We start from the raw sequence: 19,004 nt of genomic DNA on the forward strand, positions 1-19,004 counted from the left end.
GGCAGGAGCGAGGGAGGTAGAAGGCAAGGAGGGGATGAGGGAGGCTGGGTAGGGGGTGGGGGCGAAAGGGTGGGGGTGAGAGGGAGGGGGAGGCAGAAGCAAGGGAGGAGGGTGGTCGAGAGGGAGGTGAGGAGGCAAGGGAGGTGGAAGGCAAGGAGGGGGTGAGGGAGGCAGAGGGCAAGGGAAGCAGAGCGGGAGCTTGAGAGGGGGAGGTGGAAGCAAGGGAGGGGGAGGTGGGAGCAAGGGAGGTGGGAGTAGTGGAGGGGGTGAGGGAGGTGGAAGGCAAGGAGGGGGTGAAGGAGGAGGGGGTGGGGGGCGCAAGCTACCTGTGAGGTCTATCTGCCAGATTAGAAGTGCTGAGCAAAAGTCCTGTTCAAGTTAATGAACACTATTCTCTAAAAAAGGACAGCCACTGGGGTTTGAAATTCAGAAACTCAGGATGAGGAGTAATGTGTCTCCCTCTGAGAACTGTTGAGAGGATGACGTCTATTTCTAAATACTTGTGGGCCAGGTGGGCTACTGAGGACAGGCAGGACATGCAGGGACACCTGGCCGGCAGTAGTAAAAAGTGTCTGAAACCTAGCACCAGGGGAACCACCAGCTTCCTCTCCCTGCTGGGGTGGTGCTCTTTTACTGCAGTCAACCATCAGGGACCGTGGGGAACATCAGTGAGGACAGCCCAAGACCAGAAGCAAGGAATCCCTCCACAGCCTGTCCAACACTGAGCCTCTCCAAGGTGACTCCCAGATGACCCATTTCTGGCTCCAGGTCATTCAAGCAACCACAAGAGGCAAATGCTAGACTTAGAACACACACATACACCACAGATCTGCTCTCCAAATCACTGTCAAAATAATTCAGCTTTTATTTACCGATTTATTTCAGGTCTTAGCTAGGAATCTATCAGAATTCATTTACCTAGAAAAGCAAGGCTGTTCTATGCAAAAACATTGAGTCACTGGGAGTCTGTGTCATCAGTAAAGGCTTCATCCCAACCTTCCAGCATGGTTAGATTCCTGTGAGCACCCTTCACTGAGCTCTCAAAGCAGAAAGTCTCTTCCTTTGCTCGAGAGTTGATGTCCTGACTTCATTGATGAGAACACTAAAGGAGTGGGTTGATTTCCTGAGAATGGAAAGCTTGGCACGATGCAATAAAATGGGGGGAGGCAGGAGAAGGATGATGTCATCTGAAAGTGAAAGGAACCAATTCTGACAGCGATTGGTTTTTATTTTTTGGCTTAACTTCTTCCCCAATCTATTTCTCAAGCATATTTGTATATATTTACATTTAATCATGTCAGTCATATAGGATTTAATGTGGTTCAGATGATGGTCTCAAAATCATACCTTGGTCCCTCTAAGTTAGTGCTATCCAGGTAAATATTCAGCAAGGATAGGATGATTCTATAATCAGTGCTGTCCAATACGGCAGCTGCTAGCTGTATGTGGTTACTGAGCACTTGAAATGTGGCTGCTGTGACTAAGAAAGTGAACTTTAAATTTTATTTAACTTCAGTTTGTATTTAAGTTAATCCACATGCAACTCATGGCTACTGCATCAGACAGCACGCTCTGAGTTATGAGTAAGCTTGGCTTTGCACCTTAGCAATGGCAAGAACCAATCATCATGGCCAGCCTCTTGTCAATGCATTTTCTAACAAAGAAGGCAAAAGAGGTGGAAGCCTGGGCATGGAGAACACCCAACCCCGTGCTGGGAAAGTCCCATCATGTGCCTACTCTGTATCAGTGAGGAAGCCAATCAACCCCATGGATAACAAAGACCAGGATGACTCTTAAGGTTTGAGAACAGAAACCTCCTCTAGGTAAGAGGAGAAAGAGTGGGGCAGAAAAACATACTTGAAGAGACACTGACTGAGCTATCCCAAATGTATTGAAAGACATACATTTACAGATTCAAGAAGGTCAGCAAACCCAAAGGGATCATCTGAATGAGATCAGACATGACACAGATATTGGAAATATCATAAATGAAGTGAATGACAACAATGTCACAGGATGGGAGAGAGGAGCTGAAGACAAGCTGTCACAACAAGGTCCCCACACTATAGGGGTAGAACAGGGTCATCTGAGGATAGATTTAGATTAGTGTAAAATGCATACTGCAAGCACCAGAGCAATCATTAAAAAAAGCATTTTAAGTTAAAAACATAAAGCCAGCACTTCAGAGGCATAGCTAGTTTCATACCATGGGATACTGGCACATGGACTTGAAAATGTGGTATGGACACTGACACGGGGAAGCAGAGTGAAACTCTGAGAATGAAAGAAATCCTACCTCATACAGGGACGAAATGGTGAAAAGAGATCAAGTATCCTCCTAACAGAACACACACACACACACACACACACACACACACACACACGCACACATGGCTGCTTCTGCTCATCAGAAAGAGGAGGACTCAGCCAGGACACATCTTACTGTTCAGACAAAGATCACACTGAAAAAGCAAACAGATGGCAACCTCCCAAACACTTCCTTTGTTTGGTTTCAAGTGTGTTGACATTTGAGGACAGAAGTGTGAGTGTCAGTCAGGAGTGTGGTCCTCCCAGCCCTGGTCACAGCAGCTAAGGAAATACTCCCATGAGGCAACACCTGAATGCAATTCCAAGCAGACACACATTCCCTTAGAGTGAGGTTGCCCTGGTGCCTGTCATGGTGGCCAGAAGGGGGAATAACTGAGCAGCAGCCTCTAAGAAAACAGTGCATCCTCCCAGCGAGGTGACGGAGATCAAAGAAGTGAGACAGAGGACAAAAATGGAAGATAATTTTAGTAGCTTCATGTCCACTGGATAAAATAAGAAGCAACGTTTGCAAAGAGACAGAGAAATGCCGACGCCCTGGGAACATCCTCTGAACCATGAAGATTTTTGACTCGTTTTTGAAGAAGAATCTGCCAGATCTCATGCAGTTTCTCACTCTATTTTCCCTCACCTTGTCTTTCTCCTCGTGCCTTGGGAACTCAAAGCTGTTCCCTGAGGACTTGCAAGACTCCCTAGGGTTCTTCTGGTTTTAAAGAAAAGCTAACGATGAGCCTCCTAGTGAGGGGCTGCTGCTTTTCTGAGTAGCAAAACCAATGCCAAGGTCGCCTTCTGTCCGTCGCCACTTAATTCATCTCTTACAGATACGTGAACATTAGGTGAGGATTCTGTGGCCTGCTGGGATACCAAAGTTCATCAGAAGGAACAACAAAAACCTAAGAGCAACAAAAATCAAATGTATGATTGGAGCACCAGCTGTCACTTGGTCCTGGTCCCCTCCAGGGTCTTACAATCTGGGAATGTGGCTAAATTCTCAGACGTGGGCATTCCCAGTCCCCAAGGGTCCCGGTTGGCTGAGGGTGTGTCAGGGGTGGCTGGTAGGCTCAGAAGGACCCCTCTAAGCCCAGACACCGCCTACACCTGACATGGGAACCAGACACCAGGCTCTGCAACTGCCACCTTTTATGTAAATGTAACTGAATGGCTGGGTTAAACTGTCAGTACACGGTTTTCCTTATGTGCTTAGTCCAAACTCAGACAGTGCTACACAAATTGGTGCAAAGAAAATGTGGCTTCCAGGTTTTCATGAGCCGGTGGAAATTTGTTCATGGACCTTCACCCACTGAGCAGTTCAGAGGAAATCTTGAGCACCCAGAGTTTTGTCTTACCTTGGTGTTGACAGCACTCTGGGCCCTCAGTGGCCTCTGGCTGGGGGGCTGGTACAGCTAGGGCCTGGGCCCTGGGGCCTGGTGCCACACCACTGAAGGGTGGCAGGCCACTTGAGGTTTGGCTTCTCTTACTTGGGGGCCAGGGGCCCTGCCTGGCAGACCTAGTCTCACCTTAGTTCTCACTAGCACAACCAACCCCTTCAAGTCTCACACAGGATGAGCTCACGGCTGAGACCTGGAGGGATGTCAGTGCTGTGAAGAGCTGAGCTCCTGATGAAGCTATCCCTGCTACTCCCTCACAGCCACTGAGGCAGGCTCACCTAACTCATCTACCCAGGACCCACTGCAGCCCAACAGTCCCAATTCAGCTCTCTTCTGCACCCCTGAAAGCCTTTTCCACCACATGGTGACACTGGGAGGCACCACGGCAGACCTCCCAACATCCCCTCTATGTGGCTACAGCAGCGTCTCAGAGACCCATAGCCATCCTGCATAGAGTCTCCCTCCCCCAGAATTCTCTCAGGGACCAAAGCACAAGCCCCCACAGCTTCCAGGTCTCCTTGGACTCAACTCCATCCAAGGACCTGGCCTGGAACAAGGGCCAGAACACACAAGTACAGCCATCCCTCTACTCTTCCTGCTGACTCCCCCAAATAGAGGGCTGGCTCCCCTCCCTCTCTGCTGGCAGGAGTCTCCCCTCCATGCCTCCTTTTTACCCCCTCCCACCTCTTCGCTAGAGCCATAGTGAATTTGACGGCAAGTCAAGTTCATTGGCTGCAATGGCAGGTGTGTTTTTCCCTGTAAGTCAAGTTTATTGCAGCCAATGGACTTGACTTACAGGGAAAAACACACCTGCTTCCTCTTTTCCAAACCCCACTCCTGAGGCCTGGGGTCTGCTCCTATGGCTGTGGACCCTCTCTGGTTTCTGGGTGGCTGACAATGGCACCTTTCACACCAAGTTCTACGCTACCCAATCTGCACTACCTTGAGAAGAAAATAAAAACAATCACAAATTTTTACAACTTTCGTTAACTTGAGAGAAGCAAGAAGTAAATGCCTACAAGTCCATGAGAAATTTCCATCTTGAACTTGGGAGATGTTGGAAAGACACGCCCACTCTCCCCTCCCACCCTCCTTTTCCACACTCTTTCCTCCTGTGAGCATGCCCTCCTCCTGGGTGTGCTGTGACACATGCAGTTACTGTCCCCTCATCTGCCCCAGGGTCCTTGAGTGTTTTTCTTGCCCACAGAAATAAAAAATTTAACCCCAGGCTGCCCCTTGGCCACAGGACCCTGATGCACATGGAACATTCTCCACTGGAATTATTCTGAGGCCAAATCTAAAGTAAATGGAAGTCTTCAAGTCATTCAAAGATATTCTTTTAAAGATGTGGGGTACAATTCAGGGTTAGGTATACAAATGTTCATTGTACAGGTAAAGTTTGGGCCTCACTTTGGTCCCCACGTCACCTGGTTTGAGATCAGGTACATTTATTGATGTGAAGTGCTCTCCACCCCGCTCCCCTCCCTGGCAGTTTCCCACTACTGTCAATCCCTTTCTTGTAGTATTATGATAATTGTTCAGGGATCACTTACAAATGACAACACATGGTACTCAGTTCTTTGTTTCTGTGATAGATGACTGAGTATGATAGACTCTAAATCCACCCAAGTTGCTGTGAATGTCATAATTTTGTTCTTTTTTCTGGTTGCATAATATTCCATTGTGTACATGCACCACATTTTAAAAATCCAGTCTACTTTCAATGGGTAGCATGGTTGGTTCCATATTTTTGCTATTGTGAATAGTGTTGCAATAAACATGTGTGCACAGGTATCTTTTCTGTAGAATGATTTGTGCTCCTCCAGGTATGTTCCCAGAAGGGGGATTGCTGGGACATATGGGAGGTCAATTTTTAGATATTTTAAGAATCACCACACTGTTTTCCACAGAGGTTGTACTAGTTTACACTCCCACCAACAATGTAGAGGTGTTCCCTTTCCCCACATCCTCTCCAGCATCTGTTGGTTTTTGAGTTATTGATGATGGTCATCCTGACTGGAATTAGATAGTATCTCAGTATAGTTTTAATTTGCATTTCTTTGATTATTAGAGAGGCTGAGCATTTTTTCATGTATATGTTGGTTGCTTATATGTCTTCTTTTGAAAAGTGTCTACTCAGATCTTTTGCCCACTTTTTAATAGGACTGCTTGTTTTTTTCTTTTTGACATGTTTGAATTCCTTGTAGATCCTAGATGTTAGGCCTTTGTCAGGTATACAGTTGGCAAATATTTTTTCCCAGTCTGTGGGCTGTCTCCCCGCTCTCTTGATGGTTTCTTTGGTTTTGCAGAAGCTTTTCAGTTTCATGAGGTCCCACTTGTCTATCTTATCTCTTATGACATGGGCACTTGAAGTTTTGACCAGGAGTTGGTTGCCAGTTCAATTTCCATAAGGGTGTCTCCTGCATTTTCTAAGGTTCTTATGGTTTGAGGTTTTACATTTAGATCTTTGATCCATATAGAGTTGATTTTTGTGTATGGTGATAGGTAGGGGTCTTGTTTTAATCTTCTGCATGTGGCCAGTCAGTTTTCCCAGCACCATTTACTGAATAAGTTCTCCTCTTCCCAGTGGTTGTTAGTGGACACTTTGTTGAAGTTTAGTTGGTTGAGAAATTGAGGTTTTACTTCCAGAATCTCTATCTTGTTCCATTGGTCTATATACCTGTTCTTGTACCAATACCAGGATGTTTTGATTACTGTAGCCTTATAATAAAGTTTAATGTCTGGAAGTGTGATACCTCCCACTTTGCTTCTTTTGCTAAGAATTGTTTTGGCTATTCGTGGTCATTTATGATTCCATATGAATTTCTGTTTCCAGGTCTAAGAAGAATGATACTGGTAATTTAATGGGTATTGCATTAAATCTATAGATCACCTTGAATAGGATGGACATCTTAACAATGTTGATTCTTCCAATCCATGAACATGGAATATTTTTCCATTTGTTTGTGTCATCTTTGAGTTCTCTGAGCAATGTTTTATAGTTTTCATGGCAAAGGTCTTTCACTTCTCTGGTTAGGAAGATGCTGAGGTATTTTCATTTGTGTGTGTGTGTGTGTGTGTGTGTGTGTGTGTGTGTAGCTATTGTGAATGGGACTGTGCTTTTTATTTGGTCACCTGCCTGTTTGTTGTTGGTGTATAAGAATGTGATTGTCTTTTGCACATTTTGTACCCTGAGACTTTGCCAAAGTCGTTTATCAGTGAAAGCAGGTTTTTGACAGATTCTCTTGGTTTTTAAGATATAGGATCATATCGTTAGCAAAGAGGGATAGCTTGACTTCCTCTTTCCCTACTTGGATACCCCTGATTTCCTTGTCTTGTCTGATTGCTCTCGCTAGGACTTCCGACAGTATGTTGAACAAGAGTGGTGAAAGTGGGCAGCTTTGTCTTGTTCCAGTTTTCAGGGGAAACACTTCTAATTTTTGTCCTTTTAGCAACATGTTGGCTGTGGGTTTATTATAGATGGCTCCTACTATGTTGAAGTATGTTCCCTCTATGCCTAGGTGTTCAAGGGTTTTTATCAAGAAGGGATTCTGGATTTTATTGAAAACCTTTTCTGCATCTACTGATATAATAATGTGATTCCTATTTTTACATCTGTTGTTGTATTTCATTGCATTTACAGTCTTGTGGACCTTGCTGAACCAGTCCTGCATCCCAGGGATGAAGCCTACTTGGCCATGGTGGATGATTTTTGAGATGTGTTGTTGGCTCTGATTTGCTAGACTCTTGTTGAATATTTTTGCATCTATGTTCATCAGGGATATTGGCCTGTAGCTCTCTTTCTTTGTTGGATCTTTACCAGGTTTAGGTATCATAAAATGATCTGGGGAGAGTTCCATCTTTCTCAATTGCTTGGAATACTTTCAATAGGATTGGTATCAGTTACTTCTTGTATGTTTTGTAGACCTCCGCTGGAAAGCTGTCTGGTCCAAGACCTTTTTTTTGTGGGTAGTTTTCTTATGATGGAGTCTATTTTCTGGGTTGTTATTGGTCTACTTAATGTCTCAATTTCTTCTTGTTTCAACCTGGGGAGGTGTGTGATGTCAGAAAGTCCTCCATTTCATTTAGGTTTTCAAGTTTGTTTCCATACAGGTGTGTGAATAGTAATCTCTGATAATTTTTTTTATTTCTTCAGGGTCCATTGTAATTTGATCTTTTGGATTTCTGACTATGTTTATTTGGGCTTTTTCTCTCTTCTTCTTTGTCAGTATGGCTAGGGGTCCATCAGTCTTGTTTATCCTTTCAAAGAGCCAGCTTTTTGTTTTGTCAATTTTTTTCTATGACATTTTTGTCTTCTATGTTCTGTATTTGGTCTTTTACTTTGGTGATCTGGATTCTTCTGCTGAAGTTAGGGTTTTGGTGGTCTTGTCTCTCCAACTCCTGTAGGTGATTTGTTAGGTTGTTAATGTGTGATCTTTCCATTTTCTTGATTCGTGTTCAAAAAGAAATTAATTCCCCTCTCAGTACTGTTTTCATGGTATCCCAGAGGTTTTGGTAAGATGTGTCTTTATTTTCATTTGTTTCAAGAAATATTTTAATTTCTGCATTGACCCAGGATTAAAACAAAGATTTTCAAAGCACTGATCAGATATAGTAAAAGCAAAAAATCAAGACATTAAGTGCATAAAACATGTTAGTGGGTTAACAGTACAAACCAGAAAGGAATCAGCAAGGCAGTATTAGAATTTTTAAAGCTGTTTTGAAAATACAAAACTACAAGGCACATTTGCATTTGGGTGTGTGTGTGTGCGCATGTGTTGTGTTTGGATTGATAGGTTGAGTCTGGTTACTGGGGGACAAGTGCTTAGATGTTTATCCTTCCCCCATTCATCGAGTTCTTCATGGGAGTCTGAACATTCAAGTTGTTTTAAACTTGTTGCTAAGGTCCCGGTTAACTGGGGAGAAGGTTATATGCATGGTCCTCTTCGGAACTGGAGGGCAAACTGGGGGCCACACCTGAGTGGGCAGAGAGTGAATAGCACTAGGGTGGGGCCACTGCCCACATGCTGGGTGTAGATAGGTGAACATCTGTGCAACGTAACTGCCCACTGTTAAAACTCAGACTAATGAGTTGTCGGTCCCTGCACCGTTTATCCAGGGGACAGGAACGGTGCTGGGACATATCTCTCTGCCCCACTCACCTGTGGGCCAGGGAAGCTTGGAAAGACAGCATGAAAACATGGGGGTATCAGCCTGCCCCTCCCCACCCAGCCTGCTGGGGCTGGTCCTGGCATCATGACTTCAACATCCACTTCCCACAACAGCTCTGCTAAAGGACATGAGTTTTCCTCTTAAGAGAAGAAAAACCAAGGAAGCAGAGGTTATATAAAGTACTCGCTGTCACCCAGAAATTAGCGGGATGGAAATAAGACCTTGCTGAGTTATTTGACCATAATGTAAAAAAAATTTTTTTTTAAATCTTGGGAACCATGAAGTTGGCATTCCATGCTGGACTCCCTAGTTTCTTCTTATTTTCTGTATTCCTGGTTCTTGACTTCCCTCTCTAACCCCACCCCACATCACGTCCCCACCATAAGCACCACTATCTCCCTGCTCCTCCCTGAACCTGTGACTCCCTGGTATCGGGCCCAGGTCTCTCACATGTGCACTCAGTGTTTGGTGCAGTCCCTGGCAAAACAGGAGGCTCTCAAGAACATGTCCACTGAGGGAGGCACTTGAACACAGGCTCATCGGATGGTTGGATCACATCTTCAAGGCCTCTGACTTCCCGGCAGGGAAGTGGACTCAAGGCTACAGGGAACCTCAACATAGCCCTGGGCGTGGGATGACAGGAATAAAGCGTCACTTTAGGAAAAGCAAATGGCAATACTGTGTGGGGCCAGGTGAAGGATGGCAGAACACAAGGGACAAGATCATTGGGGAGGCCACTGCAGGTGACGGTGCCCTCTCTGAATGGTGCCATGGGAATGGTGGGGCTCGGCGCCGCTCCTGGCCAGGGGTCTGCCTGCGGGTGCTCTCCCACTCTGATAAGGTGGATCGTGCAGCTGCTGTGGACGGAGCAGGCATCCGAGGAGGCGACACGCATAGAAGTGCCAGGTGAGCAGCCCTGGCCCGCAGTCCACCACCTCCTATCTCAATGTGTCGTGTACAATCTTACTTGCTGACTCTCCTCTCCATCCTGGGAGGCAGCAGGTTGAAGGAAACTGAGAATGAGCACTTGTGACATGAATTCTGCCTCCATAGTCATGCCATCCCCTGTTCATGGATGCTGCCCCACATGTGGGGACAGGAAGCCCTCCAGGCCAGGGGCTCCTACCTGGACTCAGCCTCCTGAGCCTACGGCTCCCGCTCAGATGACACATCACCCTCGGCTCCGCTACTGGCACTGCGGTCCTCTTTCCGGGGAGTGTTTTTTTCCTTGCTTGATTCAGAAGGCCCCTTTGCTCTGGTCTTCTCTTTCCTCTGCTGCTGTTTTTCAAGCTTTGACAGCTGATTGAATAAAAAGAAAAAGACAATTTTACACATGCGTGCACACACTTGTATGTCAACACACCAGCGGCTTTCCAGGTGGGAGCCATTGAGAAGTCTTTTGTCTGATAACCTGGCACCCCACAGTATCAGATCTACGAAATCATACACAAAGCGCTGATCAGACAGGCGCCTGGATCATTAGAACAGATCATTCACACGAGTAATAGCTCTCAGACTTCTCCTCACCCATAATTCAACATGGTATGTGGTACGTGGGAATGGCCATGCCCAGGTTTCTTCCATAGGCTTAGAAGAGCTCACACATGATAAAGCTTTCAGTCTCTTACTTTTTTTCTTTGATGGTTCTATAGGTTTTTCTCCCCAAGTTGTCTTCCACTTAATATTTTCTAAAGAGTATTCAAAACACTCTATTTGCTGAAGATAACAGAGAGCTGGGCATTTGGCTCCCGCCTATGATTGTAGTACTTTACGAGGTACCAAGGCAGGAAGAATGTTTGACCCAGGAGTTCGAGACCAACCTGGGCAACATAGCAAGACCTCATCGCTATAAAATATCGAAAATTAGCTGGGAATGATGATGTGCACCTGTAGTCCCAGCTACTCAGGAGGCTGAGGTAGAAGGATCACCTGAGCCCAGGAGGTTGAGATTGAGGTGGACTGTGATTGTACCACTGCACTCCAGCCTGAGTGACAGAGTTAAGGCCCAACTCAAAGAAAGAAAGAAAGAAAGAAAAAAGATAATAGAGAAGACTGCGGAATAAAGAACATTAAGCACATTAAACGTTGTCTCAGTGATCAGTTTGTCCTTTGAGACTAAAGCCTGACTCACCCATAGTCAAGGCCTGGGTCCTCCCAGCAGGCTACATAGTGGCAATGCCCAGGACACTGGCCACAGGAGCCTCCTCAGACTTCCTACCAGGCCAGCTGGAGGACACACCCCTGGTGTCTAACTCTAATACAACCCGGGTCTGCTTCTTTCCTGGATAGCTCCCCACCTGTGTCAAAGACAACACAGCCTATATGGCTGGAAGAAACTCTGATCACCCAACCCCCTGAGCACCAGCACAGCCACTCTGGAGACACCTGCTGAGAAACTTGTCAGAGAAGACCGGCTAAGCTTTAAACCAGGGATTTTCTTGGACCAAAAAAGCCATGTGTAACAAAGCCCAAGAGACAGCAACTCCCAGGTTCATCTGCCTCCCAGATCCAGGCTATGAACATTTTCTAGTTCACATATAAACAAGGAAATTTAATGAAGGGCTGCTTCACCCTCCTGGTCCCCACCTCACATCTAAGATGGAAAGAAGAGTCATCTCCTCCAAACGGCCAGATCATCTCTTATGTTGTGCTTATGTTAGACTCTGAGCTAAACCGTAGGTAGATGAGCAATCAGCAGCTTTCAGTTTAGCTCAGAAAACCACATTCATTAATGACTGACTTATAGTATTATCTTTCTCACTCTATCGACCTGAAAAGCTGTACTAATCAGCTAGGTTTGGGTAATATGCTAATTAAATTTTGTGAACGAGGAGATCACTTCATCTTTGACCCAGTGACTTTCCTGCCATATAACTCCCTTGGGACAAGTTTTCACCTGTGTGCATGGGGAGGTTTATAAGAACATACACTGTGGTGTTTGTATTTGCAAAAACCTAGAAACAACCCAAATGTCCATCAACAGGACAGATAAATGAAACATGGTACAGTCATGTGAAGCCATACTGTGAAGCAGATCTACATGTATCAGATGGGTAAGTCTTCAAAACCATGTTATGAAAAACAATTTAAACTAAGTGTGAGGGCTGAATACATTAGGATTCCACTTACACAAAATGGCACGCTGTACTGCTAATGAACTCATGTAAATATAATATGGCCTGGGGAAATAAAGCACCTTCAGCACACTAGTTGGCTTGCAGGAGAAAGAGTGGAGGATGAGATCATAGTGGAATGAATATATGTGGGCTTCGGCTGTTAACTGTCAACTTTTACCTATATAAAAGCGAAACCAAGGCCAGAGCAGAGCTCCAGCACAGCCCACAAACTGTGCATGCAAAGTCTGAACCACTTATGGTAAGGTGCTATGTCAGAATGTCAATCAACACACAATTTCCTTCATCAACAAAGTCTTGTTGTGAGCATCTTTTAAACTGTGAGCTTAGCGGTACAGCTGACCTCATTCTGGCACAAACTCTGTGTCTCACGGTGGCTTGGTAACAAACACTCCATGTCCTAGCACTCTAAGTAGAAATAAATGATCTGGAGCAAAGATGACAAAAGGTTTGCATGTTTAAAATCTGGGAAGTAAGCTGGACTCGGTGCCTCAGTCTGTAATCCTTCTCTTTGGGAGGCTGAGGTGAGTGGATTGCCTGAGCCCACAGGGTCGAGACCCACCTGGGCAACTTTGTGAGACCTCATCTCTACAATAAAAAAAAAAAGAAATTAGCCGGGCGTGGTAGCACGCACCTGTAGTTCCAGCTACTTGGAAGGCTGAGGCAGAAGGATCACCGGAGCCCAGTAGGTTGAGGCTGCGGTGGCTGGGAGTGTGCCACTGCACTCCAGTCAGGGCGACAGAGTGAGACTTCAACTCAAAAAAAAATCTGGGAAGTGCACTTGAAGCTCCTTGCTATGTATTTCTCTGGCTTACGATTTTTCCAGGGATGAAAACTGCATCTCAGATGACAGGCTTCTTTCCTTGTGTTTCTCTTCTTGGTGAAAGGATGAGGACAGTATATGAGACTCCTTCTGTCTTGCTCTCCTTTTTGCAAAATGATCCTGGATTGTACAGTGTGAACATACCCAAGACTACTGAACCGAATGCTTAAAATGGTTAAGATGCCAAGTTTCATGTATATTTCACAAATAATTTTTTTTAATGTTAAACAATCTTGGAAACCATGAAGTTGGCAATCCATGCTGGATTCCTCAATTTCTTTTTATTTTCTATATTCCTGGATCATGAAATCCAAAAGTCTGGGAATCAATGTTCTGCAGTGAACTAGGTTCACTGCCAGCAGTTTGCATTACATGCTAGTGTCTGTACTTGTGTCTCATGTGTGTGTGTAGATGGGTATACGTATGTAGATGGGTATACATATACATATGGGTATACATATGCATACATTTAAGTAATTGTGAACATGATCCCAGTTAGATGCTAAGAAAGTACAATTTTAGTTTTAAAAAGTAAGATGCCCTCTCAGTTTTCTCATTTTAGAGATAAAACATATAAAACGTGAACATCATCAGTGATAAACAAAACATCTCCCCCCACCCCCAACGCTGCAATCTTGTGCAGAAGCACCTGTTATTCAGTTTCCAGTCTTTAATGCTCTTTGTATTCTTTAATGCGATGGAGAAGCAGATCTAGAGTGGATGATGGATTCATCCCAAGTAACGCAGCCTTCCCAGAGGCTTCTCAACGCCCATAGTGCTGTGGGACTCTGTACTGACTCAGGGCGTCGACCAGGCGCAAGTGCAGCAGAAATGTCCATTTGACCTTCCACTCCTGCCCATCCCCTCCCTCCATGAGCCAGGTCTTTAAAGCACATGTGATAATTATTTGAGCGGCAGGCGTAGCCCACGTTTCTGCCAGCGATGTGATGCCGAGTCTCTCACAGTATTTATCTTAAAAACAACCCAACCACATATGGCTCCTTGCTGCAAAGTCAAGTTCTCTGCAAGAACATTGTGAACTAACCTAATAAATGTAAGTCTTTTCTCAGAAAACTTGGAAACCAGTGCTGCCAAAATGTGGAATGTACATCTTGAGGCAAGGAAGCAGCTGGATTTTGTTTTTTAAGGAAACACATGAGAAAGAAAGAAAGAAAACGAAGAAAAGACTTGGTGCTGCATGTGGGCTTGTGTAGACCATCTACAGCTCTCAAATGGGCAGGAGATGCATGTCAGGGAAAGCCAAAACCCCCGCAGCACCATGAGCACTCACTCTGCAAACACTGGAATGGAGCACTTCTGGTCTTCTGTTGACTTGCCTGTTTTTTAATCAATGGGTGAGAAGGTCCACATTGCAGGAGAGACACTGTCCACACCTGGTTGGCTTCAGTGCCTCAGGAAGAAACACAATGTCCAAAGGCAGCCCAGGCGTACAGATACCGTCAGGGGCCTGGTGACAGCCCCACGGTCAGCCTGCACCTCTCATGGGAAAGTGAGGGCCAGAGGAGAGGGGACTGGAATATCCAGATCCAAACTCCCCCAACACATGATTCAATCTACTGAAGAGATAAGGGACTTTGTCCAAGTTCTAACTGCATGATATAAGAATAAACTAGTCGGCCAGTCTAGGCAATATAGTGAGACCTTGTCTCTAAACACAAAAAAATCAAATATTAGCCAGGCGTGGTGGTGTGTGCCTTTGGTCCTAGCTGCTTAGGAGGCTGAGATGGAAGGATCACCTGAGCCCAGGCATCTGAGGCTGTGGTGAGCTGTGATCATGCTACTGTACTCCAGCCTGGGTGACAAAGTGAGACCTCAACTCAAAAAACCCCCCAAAACAGAAAAAGCCTAGTTGAATATGGATGCCACAATGCCCTACTGCAGGGCCTGCAAATGTAAATGCTTTGAGGGACCAGGCAGAAAGCAAGATGAGTGAAGCCAAGTATAAGACAACAGGACATGATGGAGACTGGGGTCACAGCTTGCCTGAGGACATTCACATTTTCTTTTAAAACATGTATCTGGTCATATATAATATTGATGGGGTGGATTGGTCACCGGTCAGGAAACCCCACTTAGCACTTCCACCTGAGTGATCCTGTTTGCACTTAATAACCCGTAGCAATTGTATTATATCAGTGTCCCATGAAGAAGCCAAGCCAACTGTCTGTACCACAGCTAGTCATCTTCCCAGCCCCTTCCTCCCTCCCTGCTGGCAGGAGCCTCCTGCTTCAGAGGGGTCAATGTCTGATCCTCCTGTCACATGGCAGGTTGACACAAACCGCAGCCAACAGGACCTGAGGGGGCTGATCTTCAGAGAAAGATTCCCTCCCTCATCAATACAGGTGCAAGGAGACACTGCCTTCTTTCCTATCCTAGGCCACAGTCAGGGACAGAACAGGAGTCTGGAACATGCAGCTCTCAAAATGAGGAAGGAAAGCCCATTGCTACACAGAAGCCTCTGCCCTGGTAGAACTGGCCTTCTCGCTGGGGAGGTAGCCAAGCTCCTTGTGAGTTAATCCACACTCACGTGGGTCTATGGCACTTGCAGTTGAAAATAAAATCTCCCACGACGTGCCCACTAGGAGTAATGAGAGGCCAAACAGCAGAGTCACATGACTTGCTCGAGGTTTCACAGCACGCGAGTGGCTGATGGCGGCCAACCCAGGCCTCTGGACACCTACCTGTGCTCTCTCCAGAAGCCACAGGGCTGCTCCTGCTCAATTAACTTCATTTAGCAGACAGCCACTGAGCACTGGCTGCACACCACGCCCCATTCCAGGTTTCAGGGACAGAAGAACTGAGCAGAGAACAGAGTGGAGACTCAGCCCTCCTAAGGTCCACTGTCCACTGGAAGCATAACTGCGATCTCATTCGCAGGAGCTGGATCTGTTCTATACATGACACACATGAAGGGTACAGCATAATCCCACTTGAAAACATTGTGGTGCTTGGAACCTCTCATTCTTCCCAGGGCACACAGCAGGCAACATTGTCACTCTCTGTGGCCAGGTATTCTTTGTACTTGTCTTCACTGGTGGAAATTATTCAGGGACCCTGGGGCCACCTCCAATAGTCCCACCGAAGAGAAGCTGCTCCTATCTCAGGTCCAGTTCTGCAGGGGGTTAGCAACAAGCTGCTGTGGGACTCAGTTTACCTATCCCAAGTCTGACTCCAAGAGGGGTTAGCAAAAAGCTGCTGTGGGACTCAGTTTACCTACAGGTCTGGCTTGAGGGGTTAGCAACAAGCTGCTGCAGGACTCAGTTTACCTATCACAGGTCTGGCTCCACAGGAGTTTAGCAACAAACTGCTAAAGGACTCAGTTTACCCATCATAGGTCTGGCTGCACGTGGGGTTAGCAACAAGCTACTGCGGGACTCAGTTTACTTGTCACAGGTCTGGCTCCACAGGAGTTTAGCAACAAGTTACTGCAGGATTCCGTTTACCTATCGCAGGACCAACTCCATGGGGGGGTTAGCAACAAGCTGCTGTAAGACTTAGTCTACCCATCGCAGGTCCAGCTCCACGGGGGGTTAGCAACAAGCTGCCGTGCGACTCAGTTTACCTATCGCAGGTCTGGCTCCTTGGAGGGTTAGCAACAAGCTGCTGTAGGACTCAGTTTATCTGTGCCTTCCTGCCTGGAGGCTGAAGAGAATCAGATACAACAGCCCAGCTCTCATTCACTGGCAGCAGGACTGTATAAGAGCAGGGTGGGAAGCCCTCAGAAATGACACAAGCCTAGAGTCATCTCTGGTGTCCCTGGCAACTAGCCTCAGGGAAGGGCTCTGTGTGGCCTGTCAGTGGCAGTGGGAGGAACAGATCAGGGTGAGGAGACCAAGTCTGGTCCAGGGCCTGCTTGCTGACACAAGGCAAGCCTGGGGCAGGGGCAGCCCCACAGATGGGACACAGATGCTCAAGGCCTAACCTGGAGCAGGTGATTGCCAAAGAATGCTGTTGCCATTAGAGCATTCCAGCAGGAGCTATGGAGTGGCCAGAGTGTGGGGGCCTCAGGGCAAGCAAGCCCCCAAGTTTGGGGAGCAGGAGGGGATTGAGAAGCCATGGGTTGCTGCCAAGCATACCATGTCAGAGAGTTAACAGCTCAGCAGAGCGCCTGAACAGAAGATGACACACAGAGATGACCAAAGACGAGAAAGTCAAGGGCCACCCAGGCAGAGGCCCAGGTTGTGGGGGCATGCCAGGAGAGAGGGGCCAAGTGAGCAGCGGAGTACACTGGGGGAACAGTATGCAGGTTCAGAAGCATCCCTGTTGGGAGTAGCAAGGAGTCAAGACTGTGGTCGTCACCACCGAGGACAGGAACAGGCTAGGCGTGGCAAGGCAGTACAGCAGGCTAGGGCATGAGTACCCGAGCTCTCCACTAACTGATGACCACAGTGACATGGCCTGTCTGCTGTGGCACACACAAACCACCGACAAAGAAGTGAAGGAATGAGTGGACAGGGCAGGTTTCGGTTGAAGAGAAGGCCAGGTGACAGCTTCAGAGGGTGGGGAGGCTCAAGTTTCTCTTCCATCAGCTGGGTGACTGAACAGCCTTCACCAGCCCTTAGGAACAAGAAACAGTGTGGAATCCATGCAGCAGTGGTCATGGCGTGGCACTGATGGGTGAGGGACATGCTTTGGGACTGAAATATCGGCCTCTTACACAGGTGCCATTTCACTAGAGAGAAAGTCAGGCTCCTGGGCAGGCTGGTCATTGCCCCTACCTGCTATCTGTTTTTCTGCAGAGGAGAGAGGGTGGACGCAGCGGGCACACACCTGAGACATGGAAAGCACCAGGTCAGCAGGGAGACCTTAACTGCTCTGTCCTGTCACACAGTGTTACTCATGGAGCATCTCTAAAGATGGTCCTTCACCCAGTGGGTTGGCCCAAGGTGACGACGGCATAACACATGAAAGGAGGACCTTTAGGCTTCCTGGACACTTACGAGCCACAAGAGCACCCAGGTGATGTGTGCAGTCGGCCTCTGGGCCTCCTGAAGACTCCACTTATTGCAGGGGAAGCTGAGGCAGGGCGTGCTACCTGCTTGCAAGGGGTGCCCACTAGGTGAGGACTTGCCAGAGCTGATGGAGATGAGCTGTCTCTGCTGCCCCCATGCCACCTGTCCCTCTGGGGAACATCCAAGTCCACCGGGCCACCGACACTGGCATTAGCTACATAGGGATTCTAAAAACCTATTTTTGTGCAAGTCATTTCAGAACAAAACAGGTACCTGGTAGGCTGTGTTGTGCTCAGGGGGGGGGGGGGGGGTGGAGACTTAAACTCATCTCTAAAGCCAGACGCGGTGGTTCACACTTGTAATCCCAGCATTCTGAGAGGCAAAGATAAGAGGATTGCCTGAGGTCAGGAGTTCAAGACCAGACTGAGCAACATGGCAAGACCTCGTCTCTACATCAAAAATTAGCCAGGTATGGTGGTACACATTTGTGGTTCCAGCTACTTGGAAAGCTGAGGTGGAAGTATTGCCTGAGCCCAGTAGGTTGGGGCTGCAGTAGCCATGAGTATGCCATTGTACTCCAGCCTAGGTGACAGAGTGAGACTACAACTCAAAAAAAAAAAAAAAAATTCCAACCTAAACTCATCTCCACATGATTTGGGGGAACGATGGTGAACAATGACAGCATCTCACAAATGTCCTAAAGTTTATTTCTGTGATAAGTCCCACAGAAAACTCAGATCCTATTCTTTTTCTTATTTGAATCTACAATTTACTAAAAGAGCGTCTCCAGTCTTGGAGGGCTTAAACACAAAACTTGAAATCTAAACTCAAGTTCTCTAAAGTCTATCTTTACGCTCTAGAAACAGATGACCCCTTAGATTCCAACAACCAATGTGTCCCTTTTAACATTCTGAGAAGTCAAGAGTAGATATTATTCTTCCCAGATTGCTTTTGAGCACAACAGAGGTGAAGTCCGTTAAGAGAGAGCTGCCCGAGGCGACATCCAGGTGGCAGCCAGACAGGCAGAGCACCAGGTCTCTGGACTCCTGGCCAGGCCTCTCTGGCAACCTGGTTTGGAGCAAGTGCTCACCTGCTCAGGGGCTTCCAGCAATTGCCAGAGGCCCAGGGCAGCATGCCCTGTGGCCATTCTTGCTGGGGCAGTGCCAGATACAATCCTATCTTTGAGTTG

At 46.9% G+C, this 19,004-nt stretch overlaps 1 protein-coding gene across 1 annotated transcript in view; it reads right to left on the bottom strand.

Annotated features, from left to right (window-relative positions):
• The window catches only part of DTD1 (D-tyrosyl-tRNA deacylase 1), a 132,570-nt gene that overhangs the window by 2,212 nt on the left and 111,354 nt on the right, over positions 1–19,004 (bottom strand). Inside the window, exon 4 of the mRNA XM_021715113.1 lies at positions 10,012–10,184. Coding sequence (XP_021570788.1) covers positions 10,032–10,184 — 153 coding nt within the window. The 3' untranslated portion in view covers positions 10,012–10,031. The remainder of the gene's footprint in view (positions 1–10,011; positions 10,185–19,004) is intronic.

This window comes from Carlito syrichta, unplaced genomic scaffold, assembly GCF_000164805.1.
Source record: "Carlito syrichta isolate Samal-C Ts95f unplaced genomic scaffold, Tarsius_syrichta-2.0.1 Scaffold306685, whole genome shotgun sequence".
In the NCBI taxonomy this organism is placed as follows: domain Eukaryota; kingdom Metazoa; phylum Chordata; class Mammalia; order Primates; family Tarsiidae; genus Carlito; species Carlito syrichta.